We start from the raw sequence: 22,659 nt of genomic DNA, 5'->3' as shown, positions 1-22,659 counted from the left end.
TATATGACTGACCTTACGCAATAACTTCTTTTACTTGAAAAATGCAAAACAAGACATTTGAATTGTGTCTTTGCTTTTCTTGGTTCTTCAGTTACATTTTCTGCTCATATAGAATTTTTCTGTGACACAATTGAATTAGCACATCTGGCCAGAGTATTTTTCCTGGACAATGCCAATAAACCAAAATTTATTTATATGATAATTATACAATAATTCCTAGTTAGTTTAAGCTAACTGTAGTTTTTATCTTCTAATAAAGTTTATACTGGCAGTCAGCGTAAAAAAATGCTATTTTGCTAAATCTGCCTTGTCGTGTTTTATTATCTGTCTCTAGTTACAGGCGCTAAAAGCCACCTAAGAAATTAGTTAATTCAGTTTGTATGTAACGTCTAAACAATTTTGATGTGGGTTTGTCTTTTCTTTTTTGGGCTCTTCATGAGCGCCCCATAACATATTCTTTCTAGTAACTCTCTACCGTGCGCCCGACGAAACCAATAACGGGAAGTTTTAATTACCTGCCTGGAAGTAAATGGAAAATTTTTTTACTTCCCATTATCAAACGTTGGAGTCGCTTATCCGTGTCGGATGTTCACTAACACTAGTTTGATCCTTTGAGGTCACAAGTACTTATCTCGTCAGTCTTCTCGCCATTGGACAATATTTTTGGCAATTCGTACAGTATCGACAGTTGACATGTCTTGCAATGAAGGCTGGTCTTCTAATTCGAGAGACAACCCAGTCGAACTCGTCACTCGACTTACGCGTAAAGAATTAAACCACGTAAAAGTATTATTATAGCCATATACCTAAAGAGAAAGCCATTTTTCCGTCTTTAACATTTCAGCCTAAATTCGAATTTGTAAAAAATCACTTGATTATTTTATTTCAAAGGAACTTCACGATACGATACACTATTCTGAAAACTGCAATTGTCGAAGGAACACAAATTTAACTTCTTTAGAACCTAATGTCGTTATGGATCCGAAAGGGAAATTAATGATTGATTAGCGCAGTCTACTTTCCCGTCGTATAATGAATGCTTTCCCAAAATATTGCTTTATGGAGATTGTGCTAGGTGACTGCTAATCAACTATGTACATATTTGCACATTAAACGAAGATATGTTTCTTACGATACGTTTCTCTTGACCTAAATTTTGGACAGTGAAACTAAAGAACTTCGGTAAGACTATTGTTCAAAATTGTAACATAAACAGCAGAAGCACGAAGTAAACAGATTTTAGTGTCCCTGACCCGGTGTCTCGATGGCCCATTTAACCTGATCTTGGTCTAATTGATATAACATTTTACATAGTATGCGTCGCAAGGTTGGAAAAGGATTTATTTTGGTATTGGTGTGGTTCACCATAAAAGCAGTTCACTTCGAAGCCACTGGCGACATGTTCACTCAAGCCTTTCTAGGCGCATTTGCTACCTTCTTTTGTTTCCGATGCTGCCCGTTTGTTGTTCCGATTAATTAAACCGCCTTCGTGGGATTCTCGAACCCATAAAATCTTAATCCTCTACAGCCCTTTTCAATTACTACACAGTTATTTTATACTAGGAGCTGCCCATATGGGCATTTCGGAAGCCGGGGCAAAAAAATACTAACATACATCTGGGAAAATTATATGTGGCTCAAAAGTTTACTTTCCCAGAGTTTGTGCAATGTTAGCGAAGGCAGAAGAGGGCTTGAACGGTAGGCGACTATGCTCCGTGAATGAGGAGCCTAATGCTCTGACTTTTCTGACTGTGGTGGCTGTGGATACGTCTCCACCCGTTGCAGTATAGGAAGAGCAGTATTGCAAAAACTGTTTGACAATTTCTCATTAAGCAACAGAATGTATAAGCTAATATTCTCTATGATCAAAAGCGTTATACTTTCTCATCATTCACATCGTCAGCAACGTCATCTTCAGCAAACACCATCACTTAACCCATCGAAAGGCACCGCCAGTCGTAATTGTGCAGTTATTTGCCAAAATTACAACAATATTATAATTACTCTTTTAAAATACTCTTTCAATATGGAAAGCCGCAAGATAACTAATCTTATTTTTCCGGATGCTTGGGTTTCATTGCTACACATTAAAGAGTGCGCGACCCTATGTTCTCACTCAAGAGTGAAGAATGTTTGAAATAAAAAAAATTGATGAGGAAGCAGGAGTTTTGAGTCTTTTCATTTTTTGCTAGTTTGTTTTATGTATAAAAGGACATTTCTAAACTTCTTGCGTGCTATGAACGTGAAAAAATGGTTAAAAGAATAAAAAACAACTGAAATTGAAAATTCTTCCTAGAAGAGTTTTCCTTTTTCATATTCTTCGCTCAAGTTTATGAGATTTTAACCTTTTTTTTTTCGTAGAACCAATGTTCGCATTCATTCAGTGACATGGCTAAGCCCATACGTAATGGAATGTTTCCTCACCTGCAATTCCTTTTGTAGATTTCACTACTATAATAAGTTGAAACCGTTAGCTTTGTGATTGAGAACAACGCTTTCACCAACGAAATACTAAAAGCTTGCGACATGTTACATTTAAACTCGCTGCATTCATTCTAAATACGTAGTTATAAATTTCGCCGTTATTCAGATATAACTATAATGAGAAAATTCTAATTTGTGCTTATAGAAGTCGAAACTAACATTGATTTACGAGGCAGAAAGATGGTTAACTTCGAAATATTCTCAACCACGATTCGTAACAGTAGTTTTATTTGCAAAAAAGACTGAATGTAGTTTAACCGTAATATGTAATTACTGTTAATGTGACATGACAGATTGGGCTGGGATAACATCCCTTAAATTAAATGTAGCAAATTCCTAAGAACACCGTTTTCAGTTCATTTTTCAGGGTTTTACTGCACAAGCCGGCGCGTACATCTTACCAAATGACAAGTAACGTGCAGCGATGGTGCATAGATTAGCTCCAATATTTCGTAATAATTAATGGCTAATTTTAATGATATCCTTTCAAATCGAAAACATATAAGTACAACGAATTTACTATGAATTTATTACAAATCTGTACGCTCCGACAAAATCATAGGTTATTGGAATTAGGTTGTAAAATATATGTACACTCTCCATGTAACTTTTTTCAAGTCGAGTATGTTTTTTTCTTTATTTTTATTCACCGCCAAAGAATAGGTTGTATTCATCTTGTAAAAATCCCACAAAGTGTATACATTTTTGATAACCATCACATTGTCAATCGATATAAGCATGTCCGCCCATCTGTCTGTGTGATGTGTGCGGAAAACATTTTTTTGTAGTCAAAAGAATACTCCGTGAGCAATCTTATAAAACCTACAAGCAAATGTGGTAAAAATGGTAAAAGTCGACCACACCCGTCCAATATTCTAGAGTATTAAAATGTTATTTTTTTGTCAAAACTTTTGTAAGACGCTGAAGGAAGTTTCGGAAACCCCGCAAAGTATATTTATTCTGCATCAGCATCAAATCCGGAGTTTATTCAGGCCTATCCGTCTGTCCAATTGATGAACGTGGTCATTCATGGCCTTAAGGTTGTAAATGTCACCTACAATAGACGGCAAATGCCTGTGCTTCTGCTCATAGGTTGCAACAGATAAACTATGAAAAGCTCCACATAATTTTTCTACACTAAGCGCAAAAATCAGTTATATCCCATAGAGTATTGAAACTTGGTTTTGTTTACCTTTTACTTTATTTTCTGTAAGGTAAAGATAGCGGGTATGATTCGTTCAGAGTCGAATATAATTTTCTTACTTGTATAAATTTAGTCTTTACTTACGGAGTATACTCTGCACCGCTGGTAAAGAAATCCACCAAACAAGCCAACATATAAGTTTCCGGTAAATTAAATAGAGTATTTAGTACATAAACACGCGACTCGTCCAATTTTAGAAATTTATTCGGATACAACTCGTAGACTTGTGAACTACAATTTAAATTAAAGGTTATTTAAATGCATCTGGGTGTAAAAATAAAAGCTAATTTTCATTTACTTACTGCTTTAAAAATTCAAAACCGTGAACGCACACCAATATATTTCCATAAGCATCTACTTTTAATAAATTACCATAAAGAGCATCGAACCATAAACCACGTATAGGAAAAGAGGGATCATATTCAAATTGCATTATTTCCTTAGGATAACCCATCGAAACTAACCGTTCTTTAACCAAATCAAAACTCATTTGCTCATATTGAGGTGATTTGTACTCTACAGAGAAAATCAATTTAAAAAAAACATAGAAACTTTTTAATTGTTACATTATACCAGCTAAGGTGTAGTCCATATCAAAGCCGTAGAATTTAATATTTTCCAAATGCAAAGACCGGTTAACAAAAATTCTGAAAAACAGAAAAAGAGAGTATGGATTTTTAGTGCTTTGGAATAAAATTTTTTGTAGCATAACTTTGGATACTTTTTAAAAAGATAGAGAAGAATATTTCTCAAAACCTGCAATTGTATATCGTTATATCATTTGTTATGAAATTTTTACTTTCTATGCTTTGCACCACTAATGGTACAGGATAGATTAAGTTTGTGCGGATGTATTTACCACCGGGAAGAACTCTACCTTTTATCGTATCTTAATATTATAGACCTTCAGAACCATTTTTTAAATTGATTTAAGGTTGTCGCTCGCTGTGAATTATGTTCATGTATTTTTACCTATAGTCTACAGGTCTCAATTTTTGAGACATTTTGGTCAAGTTGGGTATATCAGTGTTTTTTTGCAAGCACGAAAGCTGTTGAAAATGGATTGAATGGGGCCATTTCTAAGATCCGTCTACACTTAACGCATGTATATAAAAAAACAAGTGAGAACAATTTTGTAATAAAATAACAATAATTATACTTACTCCCCATATGTTTTTGATAGTAGTCTTCATGTAGAATAAGTTTAGCAAAATTAAGAGTCTCATCGAATATCTTATATCAACTATTTTCGTCATTAAGTACTAACAGCTCGACTTTGTTGCCTTATAATATGATTATTCTTATACGGGATGGGATACACGAAATATGAACCCATCCGATCCAAACTTTTCACGAATTTACTATGCCGAAGTACTATTACTCAGCGATTTTTGTGAGAAAATGTAAAAACTTGTATATTTTTTGCATAGGACAACTGTCCCAAAATAAGATGTTAAATGGGGACTGGTCGTAAAATAGTCAGATCCAAGCCGTGTTCAGTATTCTTTGTCCCTGGGCCAAAACACATCAAGGTACTGAATTTTTTCAGAATATTTCAAAAATTGCGAGCTGTAGGTGGTACATATAAATACATGGGCAGACGTTGGACGAATAGCCGGACATGCTTAAATAAACTTCGAAAATGATTCTGAAGCGACCGGCATAATAAAAGGTGGGTCCTTCTTAATACCCTCTAAGTGTCATATATATGGTGTAGGTCATAAGATTTGCAATTTTTAATATTGCTATTTCTTGACAAAAAACTATAAAAGCTAGCATTTTTGCATATGAACTAAACGTGGAGAATTTGAATTGAATGGGAGGTTTTTTTAAGCCTCTATAAGACCTTACAACGTTCCTAAAAGAAGTAAGCCTTTATATGGGAAATCCTAATTTTCAATATTTTATGATAAACATTGGTCTGTAATAGTAATTCGGCATAAAATATTTCATTTTATCACATACGTGTACAGGATTTCGGGAGTAAGTCCTTTTTTTGGCAATAAAATCTAATTTTTAGTACTTTGTGACGCAAGTAGGTGAAGAGAAAACTTTGACAAGAAAATAAATTTGCTAATTCGAATCATGTCAGGTTACGCTATGAGCCCTCTACCGTGAAAGGGCTCCTCTGGAAGGGACGCTTTTAGATGGGAACACGGTAAAATTATTGGTATTTCATCGAATATATAAATGAAAAATTGTGTTAAGTGAAGTGATGTAGGATATTTAAATGGTTAATTTTAACTGGCTATAATGCTTTTACTTATTTTGCTTCCTATGGAAACTCATACGATACTTTGTAACATACATGCTCGTATATTGCCCATCCATGATTAAGAATCCCAAGTTATAATTATTATATTTTTTTTTGATTTCATATCAAAATAAAGAAAAATTTTACACATTTTCTTTAACATTGAATATTGCAACATTGTTTTCTTTTTTAATGTAAATTAATATAGGAACGTAAGGCAACAGTTTTATTACAATTTCTATACACTATAAGAATTTATGAAATAAAATCTGCTTTACTCTCATTTTCAAGGACCATAACTATATTTCATTCATATTTTTGTTGGTTTAAAAGCATTTTGGTACTCATCTAATATAATGTCGCAAATATAAACATTTTTGCCTACAAACAGAATGTTACTGAAAACCCAAACCCGGTTCATTCCAGCTAATTAATTTTCCCACAAAAATAAATTCCCTAGATAGCGAAAAACCAAGTGCATATTCGCGACGCGTCATGCAGCTGTCGGCCGATGAAAAAGATTAGCGGAAAAGCAGGTTAACGGATTAAAAAGGAAGTCATGAACTTAGGCAATAGTAATTTCCTTGTAAAAATGTATATAAGTAGAATATTTGCGAAAGGCAGACAAGAACATTTGAGTCAAAAGAGAATATTAAAGTTGAGAAGCCGAGAGTAGTGCCAAAGTAAAATGTAAATAGTTCTACCCTTAAACAAATTGATTATAAATAAAAGAAGCTTGTAGTGAAAACGTGCAAGCGTATTTCTCTTAGAAAAATCACGATCTAGCGATACGAATCGTGCGAATTTCGCAACAATAAATTATTTTTTTTTTAATATGAGTAATCACTCAGGGGATGTTCCTTACTTGTGTTTACCTTCTGTCTAATCCATTTCGTGTCTTATGTGCAATAATAAAGGAGAATTACAACACGTTGGGCATAGAATGTAATAAAAAAAAAAATTTTGATAGCCCAAACTTTTAGGCAAATTAAATAAATAGTTTGCTTTATGCAATCTAGTAGATTTAAGATCGGCTGAACTTAACATATCTGCCTTTATTATTATGTCGTTTTCTCTATTAATGTTTACTAATCCCATTGGTAACGCAGCAATCTTAAATCAATAAACATGGTGATGGTAGAAAGAAGTGATGAAAGAGAAAAAGATAAGGGCAGTATGCTATAGTGTAGGTAGTGTAGCCCAATCTGTAAGTGTTTCGCCTTTACTGGCTGAGCACTCACTGTAGCTACGACAACAGTGAACTCTATTGGAGTTGAGATTTGAACTTGCTAACACTAACTTGGACGTGGATTCTGAGTACAAGCAAGGATAAATTAGTAAATAAAAGTGTAATCAAATAGACATTTTATTGGTTTTAGAAATAATAATAAGTTAACATCTTAGAGAAGCCTCTCGTGATTCTACCAACCGATAATAACATAATCAACATTATATGGTCTTTTTGTAGCAGGCGGTAATGAGAAACCAATTTGTTGTTTCGTTAGAAACAGTTCGATACATGAAATAGAAACCAATGAACAACCTACCACGACGGCTCAGAGATTTCAATTTTATTTAACCATATTCCTGTTTTCTTCGGAGGTTTGTCGGCTTTTTCGAAATCGAAAAATTTAGAAAAAAATGCGAAAGAATAGAAGTAAAGACTCAAATAATCTAAAAATAAATAACACTTTTATAGCTGGGAAAGCCTAACAACGAAATATCTTACATCGGTTCATCTAATGCAATTCTTCCTTTATTTTTTTAAGAAAAGACGAAAAATTATACCTTTCTTTTCCATAGAAAGGCATACGATTCATTGCAGCCTTACAAAGAGTTACCTTTCATAGTACAGTCTCATTTATTGAGAAATTCGGGTTCCAACTTTCTCCACGTAAGGATTTCTCGAAATAAAGCAAAAGTACGCTGAGAAAATTGGTTTCCAGCAAAGCTTTTTCTTGGCTTTCAAAACTGCCAGTGCAAAACAGCTCTTAAAAATAAGTCAAAAATGCTATCTGTAAGTCGAACACAAAATAGATGAGGACATCAGATGAACATGTAAGTTTATCTTTACTTCTTCTGGGTGTTACACATATACTCACACAGAGCTAACTTATTGTGTGCTACAAGTGGTATAGGCTATAAAGGGTGATTAAAGTTAAAAGAATAATCCTTAATCCTATAACATTTATTTAAACAACATAATGCAACTATAGGTTGCACGCGATATATGTGATGCAAAATATAAAAATTTGAACAAAATTATGGCTAAGTTATGTTATAGTATAGTATATATTTATATATATATATATATATATATATATATATATATATTTATTTTAGTACACTTTTAATTTGCAATCTATGCATAAGGATAGTAAGTAAATGTCACAGCAAGTTAAGAAAAGTAGCAGAGGATAAAATGATTTAAATTAACAGAACGAAACGGTATATACTTAGAAAATAGATTGAAATCATCAAGGAACAAGAATAAATTAATTTCTAAACGGAAGATCTTAATAGGTCATTGGATTCATCCCGACGAAGTATTGTCAAGGGATTTACGTGATTGTTCAGTTTAAGAAAATATTTTGAAGAAATGCATTAAATTACATTTTTGATGAATGGAAAGTCCAGGTTTTTATGAATGCTTTTGTTGGTAACGAACCACGGCGCATTAACAACAAGACGAAGATTTAGATTGATATTTTAGGAGTATTTCAATATTAAAATTACTGGCTATTTCCAACAAAATTTTGTTAAGGTGAATTTGCAGTTCTAAATGAAAGTAGAATTTTTGTGCCATTAGCGTATGTCGCAATGAAAATATTTTTAACGATTACAAAATCTATGTATTATGCGCACATTTTTCAGCAAGTATTTTAATGTTCCATTTGTTCAACCAAAGCTAAATTTTCAATTGAAAGACGAATTTGTAGTTCCAGACGAAAATAGCATTTCTGTGTCATCGGTGCATGTCGCAGTTAAAATATTGTCAGCAATCGGAAAATCTGAAGTGAAAATTGGGTAGAGTATTGGACCTAAATCATTTCTCTGGGGCAATCCATCTGCAACCTTATATATTGATATTTTACTTTAGCATGGACACGTCTGTTTTGCGAATAGGCCTTAAGCAGCAAATACGTACGAGTTGGAAGAAGTTTTTATCGCAAGCCTTTCCACATCTAGGAATACATTTTGTATTCATACACCATGACATAGTCTATCTTATGGAATTAGTTTATACCGATATCATTTAAATTGTGACATATAAAAAATTGAGTAGTTTCATCGATAATGATCAACGAGAGAATAACAGTCTTATCGAAAGTCAAAAATTATAACAGCGATGATAATGCTAAAGTAAAAAGAAACAGTCGCAATAAAAACAAGTATTTCAATAATAGTTTAGGATGTATTCTATAGATATATATATGTGAAATAAATAATAATAATAATAATAATAATTTATGTATTACGCGGAAGATTGGTTAAGGACGTGTGTATGCAAATAAAACGAATAAATATATATAAGTAAATTAGATAAAGACGAATTATAACACAACAACTTTTTATATCTTTCACCAAAGAATGGGCTAAATCGGTCCAAGAACACGCCTACTGTGCTAGAACACCTCTCTTCTTCAAACGGAATAAAAAATTGTTTCGTGTTCATTATTTATAAACTATACCAGATAAATGTACACAAATTTGAACGGATATTCTATGGGTAATGCTGCATTTGTACAAAAATGGAAAAAATTGAGCATGCCTATCCATTATTAAAGTGTATCAAAATTTAATTTTTTCTTCAATATTTTTATCAGTTTGGAGACTAAAACATCATGTCATACTCTGTCAAATGTCTTTTGATATCTTTCTCTCGCCGAAATGGCAAATAGTTCGATTCCATTTTTCTGTGAGGTGTTACATAAGGTCCGCAGCGAACTGATATTTGAATACGCTGTATTGTCTATCGTAAATTAGATCGTTGGATTGTAAAGGAGATTCTACCAGGGTGTAGTTGACCGTTGCGTCAGCTATAGCCGAGCAAATTACAATTGGGCTGTAATTAGCAGGATAATTGAGGTTATCCATCTTATTTACTGGTTGAACATTGACAATCCCCTAGAAAGTTAAGAAAGTGCCAGCACGGGAGCATTTTCTGACGCGATTGTATAATGGCATGACGACTATCATAACACACTCCTTTTTATGCACTATGGCTGCGATGTCATCTGGCCTCGGGTTTCGCGAGTGTTGAGATTAGCTAGGATCTTTTTAACGGCCTTCGTTCGAAAGAATAAAGTTGGCATCGAGCATGCTAATCTTTCAAGCCGGGACAAACGTGATTGATTTCTGCCCAACTTGCCTTACTGTATAAAAAAATTTTTTGGGATTGAAAAAGAACTGTATCGAAGCTTAGTGTGTGAACCGGATTGCGCAAATGGTACAGTGGCCTCAATTACCGAGGCGTACAAGGGTGCAAAGCTCCCACACCGATCGGGCATTCAACATGTGTTGGCATGTCCAACCAACCTATCGCGCCTTTGAGGTTTAAGGGAATTTGGGGAAAGAATTTATTGGGCCTATTGCCGAGATGGGGACGTAAAAGCGCTGCGCGGCTCTTTTGTATATTATAAATTGTTTCTGCTGATTTGTTGTGGTTGCTTTGTACTGTTATCTTTTATTATATTTACTGCTGCTGGTGATGCTCTTATTCTTGTTGTTAATGGCGCGATTTTGTTTACTCGTTGCTGTTGCTGTTGCTGTTATTCTCTCTGGTGACGTTATCGTTGTGTTATGACCATTGCTGCTGTGGTTGCTGTTAGTGCTCCTTCTGCTGTCTTTTACTGTAATAATTTTGCACTAGTACTTATAGGTGCTCAGTGTTATTGACACTGTTACTATTGATGGTATTGTTGCTATATATTCTTTTTGTTTGTTCGGCTGGTCCTACTGCCATTATGTTGTTGTGGTAGTGCTGTTAGTGTTGACGTTGTCTTTGTTGTAGTTATTAATGGTGTTGCTTTTGACGTCAGATAATTTGTTGCTAAGTTTGTTAAAATTTCAAAATATCACATTTAACTAATGCCCTATGTTTGCTTTCGAATTTCTGACTAATCACATCGTATAAACATTTAATTTCTTATGTATGCATTTATTATTATTATTATTATTATTAATTTCGTATGCATTTAATTTTGGTTTATTCATTTAATTTTCTGTTTTTGATATCTAATGGAGAAGACTGGACTTTTCATTTGTTTGATGTGGTTCGTGGTGTAGGGCATCAATATATAACATAAAAAATTATTTTATAGGTAGTCGTGAGAGTTTCTAATTATTTTGATGTTGGTTGTAAGTTTTCTTTTTAAATTAATTCGTTATTTGACTGAATAATAATGGGTCAATAAAGAACTCAACAAATACTTTACAAATAAAAACAATTATATTTTATAATTATTATTATTAATTTCGCCAGCGAAATAGATTCTCAGACTAAACTCTTAAAAGCACTAGTATCTAAAGCTATCGGCTTTTTATTAAAAACTCCACCGCACTTGAGATTCGAACCCACGACCATTGAGTCGGTAGTCGGGATTCCGCGCCTTCGGCCACTCAAGCGAATTAATTCTATTTTATTTTGTTATTAATTCCCATTACAAAAATGTATATTGATACGGAGATACATAAGATTTTATTGCAAAAGTCGTATGTCGAACAAGAATATACTCGAATGGCTTCCGTAGATCAACCGATTTAGCTTTTCCTCTTTAATTCTTCACTACTTATCTGCTACTGTTTTTATGAATTGCGATAAAAAAAACTGCTTTTTCAAAGTAATAGGAAACCAGAAAAGTTGAAGATCCTTGGTTTAACACCACAAAAGTTCATCAACGCGCAACGTTTGGTATAAATGAGGGTCGACGAAGGAAGAAAGGTTATTTCATATTTTGAGTTTAAAAATTTGCAAAAATAATTTGAATTTCATAACAGTGAGGATTTTATCTTTATAATAATTGATGGGCTTGAATTTTTATCATGCATTGGAGTATTTCGATTAAGTATAGACTGAGCCACTTTTCAAATATTTCCTACATAATTTATTTCTTTTTTAAGAAACTTTAGTTTTCTGTGGAGCCAGAGTGGGAGGAAGTCCGATGGGAATGTTGTCTAGTAAGGACGGGTGCATAAATGGCTAAGCATCTATGTCATCACCTGCGTAGTCAAAAATAAACTTGGATAGTATACAGAAATTTGATATTCGCTTTACTGGAGGTATATTTTGCGTAGATAGAAGCAGGATTTATCTCATCATTATGTTGGTGGGACAGACGGGTAATATAAAGGTTGGATGGTGGATACCTTCGGTTCAAACGAACGGTTAATACATATCTGGGGTACATATACGAATTTTAGGTGCGATAATTTGCTGCTGCAATTTGTAGATTGATTATATTGGGAAAGGTCAAATTCTGAAAGTCTATTAATAACTATATTTGCTATATCTGGAGATGAATATTTGTACACTTCACCACATGTAGTATGGTGTATATTAAGTTTGTGCAGATGTGTGTAACATCCGGAAGGACTTAAAATACGGTAAACTTTTATTCTGCCCCCTTGAACTCAGCTTATGTATTATTGGGCTCGAACCCTAATGAAAATGTATTAGATCGCACCATTGGTGCGAGCATTCCATATGCAACACCGTCTTTTGGAAAAGTCATTATACCAAACAAGAAATTGCAATTTGCAAATTTTCGCGACCAAAATCGCACAAGTACAAATTAGAATTATGCGGAAAAACCGTTCTGAAGAGCAGAGAGAAACTTGCAATATATATAAAATTAAGATAACTTAAGATTAAGATAATTAGTTGAGTAATGAGTTATTTTTGATTCAATTTGTGATGAAATTCTGGCATAGGTTAAATTTGTTTCCATTCAAAGAGATGGAATCTTTTAAGTATCATTTTATGTTCGGCGTAAACTTAGGCGTTTTTTTACAAACAGCGATCTTCTCTGAACTTCCTTTCCACCAATATGGTTCGTTTCATTATCGCATCCTGTTGAAATCACATACCGGAAATTTGCAATTCTTTTGATGTGCTCGAAAAATATTCCACAATGTGGTTTGCTGATAACGGTAATGGATAAGTTAAGACAAATATAAGTGATTTTCCTTCTCAAACTTTCACGTGCAATCGTATACTTCGCACTACTTGGAGTTTTACTTTTAATTGGCATGGGAGCATTGTGACACATGCATGTTGACCTAAATTTTTGGATTGGATGTGTTATTGTTAACGAAATGTTGCACAGGGTAAGCCTTGTACTCTTCTCGTTTCAAACGGTATATTTTAGGTGAACATATATGGACAAAAAAGAATAAATGATAAAACGTAGCTTCAAAAAGCAAAAAAAAATAGGAAAATGGACGGCCAGATACCGAAAAACTCAGCATAAGTTATCTATGAGCGCTGTTTGCTTATTTAAATATTTCTTACATGCCTCCATTATTAAATTTAAAACGAAGTCAAAAAGAATGCAATAAGTTCGGTTTTGCCTCTATGCATTACGAGATAAACGCTCTCAGTCTATTGTATACGCGAAAAATGCTGTATAATTAGACTATTCAACAGAAAAGTACAATTGTATTTACCCTATTTTGGTAATTAAGTAATTTTCAGTATTTTTCTTATTTTCATTGTAAAGTAATGCATTGGCAATGCTTTTTTTTTCAAGCGATGCCTTCGGTCACAGCTTAAAATTCTCATTTCTCTTCTAGATAAGTTTCAAAGTCAGATGGCATTAATCCTTAGACTATCCACGACCTATAGTGGCTAATAGAATTTATTAGACTGAGTCTAACAGAAATTACTAATGATGAATTATAGCAAAGTTTGGTCAAACAATTCTTATCACTGTCAATTAATTTTAACAAACTCACGATTTCGAAGGTAAATAAAAAAAGAAAAAATGGTTGTTTAACCTATTATTTATTTACGCTTCCTGATAAAAGCTGCAAAATAAATAATTATAAAATAGTATAAATTCTGGTAAAATTACACGAGAATCTCCAGTTATTAAAAGAGCGCAAAGTGAAGAAGTTTAGTGTTAAAAATGGTTCATTATAGTATAATATTTATTTGGATTTATTTTCTTCGCTTAATGGAAACAAATAGTACAAGTATGCCCGAAAGCATAAAAGTACAAAACGTTTTAGTTGTTCAGAATATTGAAGGTCTTTTAGAAAACCATTCAGCGTTGAGAGTTATGCCTTTACAAAAACAAAGAAAATCCAGTCCTGTTTGGGCGGTGAGATATATGTTGGGTATTAAAGGAGAAAGTAAGTAAAAAACAAAAAAGGAGTTACAAGGACCTTGTGGCATATTTTAAATACTAAACACTTGTGGTGAATACAAGAAAATCGAATAGTTTTGTTTTCTCGAGACTGTGATAGCGAAACGATCGAGAAGGCGGCCTGAGACTTCCATCCAAATATGTACTACAAAATATAAAAATTGTCTGTAAAAACTTATTCAAATTTTTCATATTTTTTTTTAAATTGTTCACGCTTTGCAACCATTGAATAAATGTTTATGAGCGTTTCACATAGCTTTCAAAATTGATATGGAAAATATTTTATGTATAGTTTTCATATATATATACATTAAATTTTATATTTCTACCTTAATTTTTGCAAATTTTGGCGGCGGCGGATATATTTGCGATAACATGTGTGTTTTATGGACTTTTTATTATTTATTTCTGAGCCTTATAGATGCAGGCATTAGTTATATGGGTTTGTTAGAGGACCGAACCCATGCACAAATCGGTTGAAAAAAAAAACAAACTAAAAGTACGCGTATAAATTTTCATGTTTCTATCCTTTAGTCTCCTAATTCTGATAGACTCTCAATAGTCGCATAGAGAGGCTGCCAAACAGTATTCTTATAAATGAAATACGTAGTGCGATTATAGCTAAAACTAAAAATAGAAAACAATTGCAGAAAAAATAATATAATAAAGAAAATTTTACTGAAAATTATATTAAAGTTTTTGAGAAATTTGTAATTTTTTATTTTTGCACTACTGCAATATTATTTTATAGTATAGAAAAAGATGGAGATACAATATTTATCCAATACCCACAAATATTATTAGACCCTTTATGCGCATACACTTAATCAATGTAAAAATTCAATTTGGTTCAGAAAGGTTCATTGGCGCTTGCGAACGTATGTCGATTATCTTTGTAACTAGTACAGCAGATATCAGTCGAAAATTTAATGAAATTGAAATTTGGATGGAAATCGAACCTTTATTGTCCACAAATAGCCTTGCTTGCCTTGATTGCTTTGCTACAAAGTGAATGGTAATTCAGATACGCCCCAAGATGAATGTAACTTTTTCATTTGTTTCAAGACTAGATTTGGTAACCGCAAGATTGCCAATTTTATGCGAAAGTATAACGTTTTCAGACGACCACTTATTAGCGCAGCTTGCTGATGCATCGGACTATCCTGCGAAAAAGGATGTCAGTGTTGATCTTCTTTATACAGAAAAAGGTGGCACTGGTGATATTTTAACTTATATAGAAATCGATACTCTACAAGATACCCAAGAGGGCAACGCTCACGTAGTATCTGGCGGTATTGGTCAACGTTCGATTCACATTGTTTTGGAAGCCAAGCAAACGGAACGTTTTAGTTATAATGCACACTTCTACGGAAGGAAAACGCTTAAGTTAATGACTCACTAATTAATGAAGAAGTCGTAGGAATTAATATATTCATTAGAAATTGCTTTGAAACGAACTAATATAAATAAAAGAGAAAAGCTGTTAATAAGTTATAATGAATTAAGCCTCCTAATAAATGTTAAAGAATACCAATCTTAAGATGTCAATTTAGAAGTATTATGTATTAGAACTGCAAATATGTTTCTATAGACTTTTTTAGTAACATTAGATCTTAATTATAAAAGAAAGTCACGAGGTACTTCGAAATGTTATCTATTGCCAGCTAGTACTTCTTTTATCTTTCAGGCATAATATGAATTCTATACACAGAGGGCGCCTGTCCGTAGAGGACGTCGTCGCGTTGAAAGAACACCGTAGTGTGAGTATTGTCTATATTAGATCCATTTTCCGGCTAAATTGTTGGTAGGGTCCCCTGATAATTGACAATTCCTTTGGTGACAATTTCCTTTGATTGAATAAACTCGCAACCCACTACGTCCAGCTGGTCTAAACAGGAACGTCGTGGATATTTACTTTCGTTGTTAATGCTTTCTTAGATCGTGGTTATTTGCGCTTTGAATATCATAGCGCATGTACTTGTAGTAAGAGCAAGAGCAAAAGCATTAGTAGTGCATACATTCTGTGTTTACACTGTGTTTTATATTTACACGTTGGATGACATGTATATACATGTGTTCTGATCACTTTTTACTTGGAAACGGCATTTATTGAGAAAAATTGATACAATATATGCAATTTTCTACAACTTTTTATCATCTTTCTGGCAACGCGGCGATACCGTGCCGAAGAAAGGAGATATTCATTTGGCGGCGATCCAATCATCGACCCATTTTTGCACTTCTTCACCATTTCGAAACCGCGTGGCAGGTAAGCCATGCTGCATAGATCTGAACAAGCTCTAATCAGATGGCGCTCTATCTGGTGAGTAGGTTGGGTGCGTCAGAATTTTCCATTCGAACTGCAATAGTGCATCCTTGGCAACTATTGCAACGTGAGGCCGAAATGGCAGCATAACAATGTTACAATAATAAAGAGGGTGACGTCTAATAATTTCGCCACAACTCACTGTACCTACAATTTGTGACTTCTTAATAGCCGATCAAATAGAAGTACATTTGCAATCTAAAACTTCATCTAATCTTCATTAATCAGGCTGTAAAGCCGGAAATTGCAATAGTCAAAATACTATTAGACACAGCAAAACTTTGTGGCCATAAATATAACTTTTTGGGCTTGGGATTGCAATAGTAGACTATTTTTCATCGACACAATACGCCACAGAAATCTCTTTGTTATTTGCTTGGAATGCATCGCGTTGTTGAAATTGTTCGAAACGACGTTTTCAGTCAATGAATATGGTAGACATTTGCCTCCCTTTCGGATCTTTCCTATCGCATGTTTAGAAAAAGCTAATTCATCAACGGCTAAGCTGTTCGAAACTTCTTTGAGAGTTTGAGCTGAGTTTTCGTCCAATAGCTCCTGCAACTCATTGTGTTCCAAGCTTTTTGGTCCTCCAGGCCGTTCTTTGTTATTGACATCAAAATGAGCATTTTTAAACCGATAAAAAAATTTAGATATGATGGAGCAGTAAAACCATAGGCTTATGTATGCACTGAATAACTCAATAATACTAAACGTAAAACTATTTCTTTATATAGAGAATGGTCAAAATCATCGAATTTACATTGATGCGCTTTGCATTACTATTAACAATGGATGTCGGTGATCAAAAAACGCGCAAGTGCCTAATATAACATTGCTACGTATATTCCTTTCCTTTACGTACGTTCCTTTTCCACTTACTTCCACTTATCCCCATAGCAAACATGCGATTTTCGCAATAATATTATTCGTTTTAAGAGGAGCATAGTACGTGGTTAACTTTATTATATATATATATATATGGTTTTTAAAAGGTGGATAAACTTCCACTAATCTTTTGGACTTTTGTAGTCCTTGTAGCATTGTCCGAGCACAACAAACTTCACGGACTTGGAATTGGAAGATTGCCACTGTCTGTCTTGATCGTATGTGATTTGGGTTAGTACACCAAATCTAGAAATCCAGCCATGAAGCAAAACGTTAGCAACTAACTCAGCAGTTACCCTCCAGAGGTACGAAATTCGGCCAATTTTGAAATCAATACATGCACGACAATATTTGTAATTTTTGAGTGGACCAATAATGTCGGCGCTTATGTGTTTAAAACGTTCTGCAGGGATTTGTACGTTACCGATTGGCCTTCCATATAGTAAGTGCTATAACGGCATTGTTTCTTTTTTGAGCAACCTCTAAGCGATGCCCAAGTATCATTAACTTTGTTATGAAGGTGTTTTCATACCAAGATCTGAAACGTGATTTCAAAGTGATAGAATTGATGCTTTAATCGGGTGGGGCAAAAGTATCGATAAGTTGCTTTTGCAACAATTGAATGCGTTTCTTAGTTTATCTATGCAAATAATATTTCCTTTATTCGTCTTCTGTCTTTCGACAAAAATTTATAAGAACAAGAAATTGCCGAAGACCATGTATGTTTCCTGGTAGTTCGTATTTTTCTTTTGCTTTTACACGTTCTGGATTTAGTGATAGTCCTTTTGATGTTGTTAAATATCCTAAGAAAGATAGTTCTTAGTAGTTATCCTTGTATTGGCGTTTTAGTAACTCTTTTGGGTATGTCTGCTTCTTCAACAATGATTTGGAAGTAAGGTAAGTAAATTAACTGAAAAATGGTGCAAATGTGATACAGGATATCTGTCCGGGACCGTGATTTCACTGAGAGCTCTGTAATCACTGCATGACCGCCATTCGTTGTAGGTTTTGAAAAGGTGTAACAAATTTTTTCTTCTGTTTTGATATTGTATGCAACTTCGTTCCATTGATATGTTCGATTCGTCGAAATCGCTGTGCTTATTGAGGGACAATGTAATTGATCATTAATCTTGTCTGTTATAACTGCACATTCGTCTAAGCTCTCTGAGCTAACTGACGAAATGGTTTTATTTGCTTCACTGGAACCGTAAAGACTTCAGTAGATCATCTGACACATTTCCGGTAGATAATTGGCGCAATTCCAGTAAAATTGGTGAAGGCTTCTTATCACCAATTTTCGAAGAGTTCTTTCTTTTTGAAATTCGCTTAACAATGCGCTTTTTGTAGCTTGCTGTAAATTTTGATTGAGCGGATTCTCATTGATGTGACGTACTGCATAAAGGGCATCGGTTCAACAGCACCGACTAGGGTGTGTTATCTGGTGGTATCTAAAGTATTTCCAGCTGTAAAAAATTGACTTGCCAATTGACCAAACCAAAGATAGAGGTTAGTCTTCCAGAAAGATAGTACCTTCTCTGTAACACGTCAAATGTTGTTTTACTGTAGCCATAGGTCACTTGTTTCTTCGGATTTTGGAAATTTGGATGATAATTAATAAGTGCACTAATAAGTAATAAAATGTTTCACGAAAAAACAAGTGAGTAGAAAAGTGTATGATTTAAGGTCAAACAGAAAATAAGGTTATTTATTTCTTTATCGGGCGCACTAATGTGGTGTCCATAAATTATTGGTTGTCAAAATAGTGACGCAAGAAACACTCACAATAATAAAAATATCCCGTAACAAACACGTAGCCGACCGCAATTAATTTTTAATAAAAAACTCGAGTTTTCCCTGCACCAATTTATTAATTAACTATTTTACATTCTTAATATATCTTAACAGGCCTATCATTATTTCTAAAACTTTTAATAATTCCCACATATTTATTTATTTTTGTGATAACACATTAAAAATTATACATTACTTCACGTGACAACATCTTTTTCATTAAAGCCATCATATTGCAGAATATCCAAAACGTCAAATGACGTGATCCAATGTTAGCAAATTTTTTTTAAAAATTAAGGATTTTATTATTTTTCACGTTTTCGGTTTTTCATGTTTTCGGTATATGAAACTTTAAATTAAAGATTGCTTATTTTTCATGAGTATCTGGCGAGTTCTAAAAAAATATGACCTAAAGAAATGATTGTGAATCGCTCGGTATGATGAGAATGAGTCTATCTTAAGTGTTTCTGGGCAGTACAAATATACGCACAATGTTAACATATGCCGTAGCTTAAGTGATATAGGTTATAAAAATGTTGATATATAAGAGAAACTTGTGGTATTGTGGTGAGCAAAATTTCCTTTTTTTATCAAATTTAAACTTTACACTGATTTTAAGATTATGACGTCCAGTTGGTCTAGTCGCTTTTAGTCTTTCATTTTTGCGCAAAATACAATTTCATCATGAAACACACATTTCAATATCGTCTGCAAATTACACAAATTTTCTATTTCAGGTTTATTGTCAAAATATAAGTGATACTCCAAAGGCTTACATCGCCGTTTCTCAAATTATATTAACAAAATTTTGTTTATTTATATCAAAGGGAGCCACCCTGGGAATTAAAATTTTTAACGTAAACTAAAAGCTCTTCTTAGTTGCTGATCAAACCGTCAGAAAACCGCAGTGCGAATGTTTCGATGGAAGAATTAAAAACAAATATTGTTGATTAGAACAATATGTGATCAGCAATATATGATATAAAAGTATAAAAGTGAAATGATTTGTTCGTAAAGATCATTTCACTTGAAACTATTCGATTGAGTTCTCCAAGTTGATCTTAAGGACTTCAATACGTTAGATTAGTAGTTCAACTTAACATAATCGGCCTGTTTCCATGTTTATTAAAAATGTTTTCTCAAAAGAGTTAACACGTGCAAGCAAGACTAAAGAACTTATTTATGTGAGATTTTTTATTCAATATAAAATCGACGTCGCTGCTTTATAAAAAAACAAATATATTATTTTCTGTCTGCGAAAATGTGTTATAACATTTGCAACTCAATTTCACTATATTTGCCTCTAAAAAAAATTAATAATTTTTAAAGAATTAATGCCAAATATGAAATCGTCAAAGAATTATAAAGCGAGCTTGGGCAAATTAAATGACAAATGTACTTTGTATTATCTTATATTTTAAATGTTATTTATTTTAATCTTAAATATTCATTAACATTTGACTTTTTTGTTTGAATATTTTGACTAAATGCCGAATGCTTGCGCTTGCCTTTTGTTTTATTTTTCTTAAGTGGCGTTAAAATAATTGTCTGTTATTTTTTTAAGATTTTAGTTTTTAAACAATTTTTTTTATATCCACTACTTAACGCACGACGTACACTCATAATTCCAAAATGGTTGTAACTCTTCGAAAGACGCTTCAAAGATTCTAAAAAGTATATGTATTTTTGGGCAGACCGTGTGACTGTCTTACATCTGCAGTAAATTTTCATACGATCGCAAAATTAAGATGTTGGCTTCAAATTCCACAAAAAAAAAACGTTGAATGTGCTTGCACGCTGATTGAAAACGGGTCAAATCATTTACAGGACACGCTCACAATACAAGACAAGAACACTTCTATTTTTATTAGCAAAAGAACCATACGTCGTTGACGACAAAAGATAGTACGATAAAAATGTTCACGTATCGCCTTCGTTAGCTTGCACAAAAATATGAAAAACGGGCCATGCCGACCCAATATTAGAGAGTAATCAAATTTAATTTTTTTTTTTTTTATAAGATAATTGTGATGGTTATAAAAACCTTCCAAGCTCTTGAATATAATTGAATTTTCATGCTTGTTGTATTAGGTGTTTGCAAAAATTTTGATCAAAAATTTATTTGATGAAAACGGCATTTATCTAGAGAAATTGATACAACGGCTATTAATCAAAATATTTTGTATTATTTTCTACAATATTTTACAATATTTTTGGCAACCTCACGATATCATGTGAAAAGAACTTATATTGGTTTGGGCAGTGATTCGCCCAGCGACCAATTTTCGCACTTCTTCAACTTTGCGGGCCTGCATGCCAGCCAAGTCATGCTGCACCGATCTGAACAAATGGTAATCAAATGGTTTCATGTATGATGAGTACGCTCGACGGGGCAGAGCTTTCCATTTGAGCTGCAACAGTGTGCCCTGAACAACTCCTGTAAGAAGTGACCAAAAAATGGCATTTCTAGTCAGTTCGTGTCGGCACTTTTAAAGCGTCGAAACCAAAACCGATAATTGGAATATGACAAAGTAGCATCACCATAAGCCTTCGAACATATTTGGTGGGCTTCGGCAGCAGATTTCTTCAAATAAACAATTTGCAAGAAAAAGAATTTTGAGCTCTGCTTGATTAGGTTCGGCGTACGCTGAATATCTCAATGATATTAAATATAACACTGTTATTTTCGGTAAAAGTCAAAACTATCAAATTCAACCGCTATTTACACTGGCATTTTTCATTTCTTTATCTTCTATGCAGGAGCCATGTTTCGAGTATTAAATAAACTCTATGCCCATTAGGACGAGGTGTGTTCCCTCTACCAAAACCACAAGAAACTTCAGAGGCTCTATAAGGTATAAAATTATATGCTCTTGATCAGCATCAAATTCTGATTCGATTGAAGCACGTTCTAAAATAAATATAGTGGCAAAAGGCTCCACATATTCCATGAATGATTTTACAATATATCTATACAAAAGTGAACAAAATCGGGAACGTCCTGTAGCACAGGCTATCATAGTTTCGTTTTTTATGTTTTTTTTTTTTTTTTTGTCTTTAGAAAAAGGTAGTGGGTATAAAAGATTCAGCCACAACTGAATATGATTTCAATACAGTAAAAGTTTCTTATTCGCGAGGGATACGTTCCATAAAAATGCCGTGAATACGAAATGGTAATTTATATGGGATACGTTCCTGGGTGAAAAAATAAAAAAAGAATTCGTGAATACGGAAAGGTAATTTATATGGGATTATAAAAGATACGTTCCTAGGTGAGAAAATAAAAAAGAATTAAATATATAAAAAAATCAATTTAATTGAATGCGAATGTGCGTTTAGTTTTTCC

The 22,659-nt window shown here is 33.5% G+C and overlaps 2 protein-coding genes across 4 annotated transcripts in view; one reads left to right on the top strand and one right to left on the bottom strand.

Annotated features, from left to right (window-relative positions):
- The window catches only part of LOC119637688 (cytosolic purine 5'-nucleotidase), an 85,423-nt gene that overhangs the window by 7,420 nt on the left and 55,344 nt on the right, over window positions 1–22,659 (bottom strand). For all 3 annotated transcript variants that reach the window (XM_038033894.1, XM_038033893.1, XM_038033892.1), the window contains 3 exons: window positions 4,262–4,335; window positions 3,991–4,204; window positions 3,773–3,919 (listed from right to left, as the gene is read on the bottom strand). In XM_038033894.1, coding sequence (XP_037889822.1) covers window positions 3,773–3,919; window positions 3,991–4,204; window positions 4,262–4,335 — 435 coding nt within the window. The remainder of the gene's footprint in view (window positions 1–3,772; window positions 3,920–3,990; window positions 4,205–4,261; window positions 4,336–22,659) is intronic.
- On the top strand, window positions 14,046–15,949 carry LOC119637690. The gene is made up of 2 exons (XM_038033895.1): window positions 14,046–14,297; window positions 15,433–15,949. Exons 1-2 carry the CDS (start codon window positions 14,072–14,074, stop codon window positions 15,711–15,713), a joined length of 507 nt encoding a protein of 168 aa, XP_037889823.1. The 5' UTR covers window positions 14,046–14,071; the 3' UTR covers window positions 15,714–15,949.

This window comes from Glossina fuscipes, unplaced genomic scaffold (genome assembly GCF_014805625.2).
Source record: "Glossina fuscipes isolate IAEA_lab_2018 unplaced genomic scaffold, Yale_Gfus_2 60, whole genome shotgun sequence".
Lineage (NCBI taxonomy): Eukaryota > Metazoa > Arthropoda > Insecta > Diptera > Glossinidae > Glossina > Glossina fuscipes.
Note: the sequence above shows the minus strand (reverse complement) of the source record. Positions and strands in the feature narration are given on the sequence as shown.

Excerpts from the sequence above, each read along its gene's own strand:
- LOC119637690 (XM_038033895.1), top strand. The coding sequence starts at position 14,072 with ATGGTTCATTATAGTATAATATTTATTTGGATTTATTTTCTTCGCTTA. Across the intron at positions 14,298-15,432 it reads GTTGGGTATTAAAGGAGAAA|ACGACCACTTATTAGCGCAG; the intron begins GTAAGTAAAAAA and ends TAACGTTTTCAG.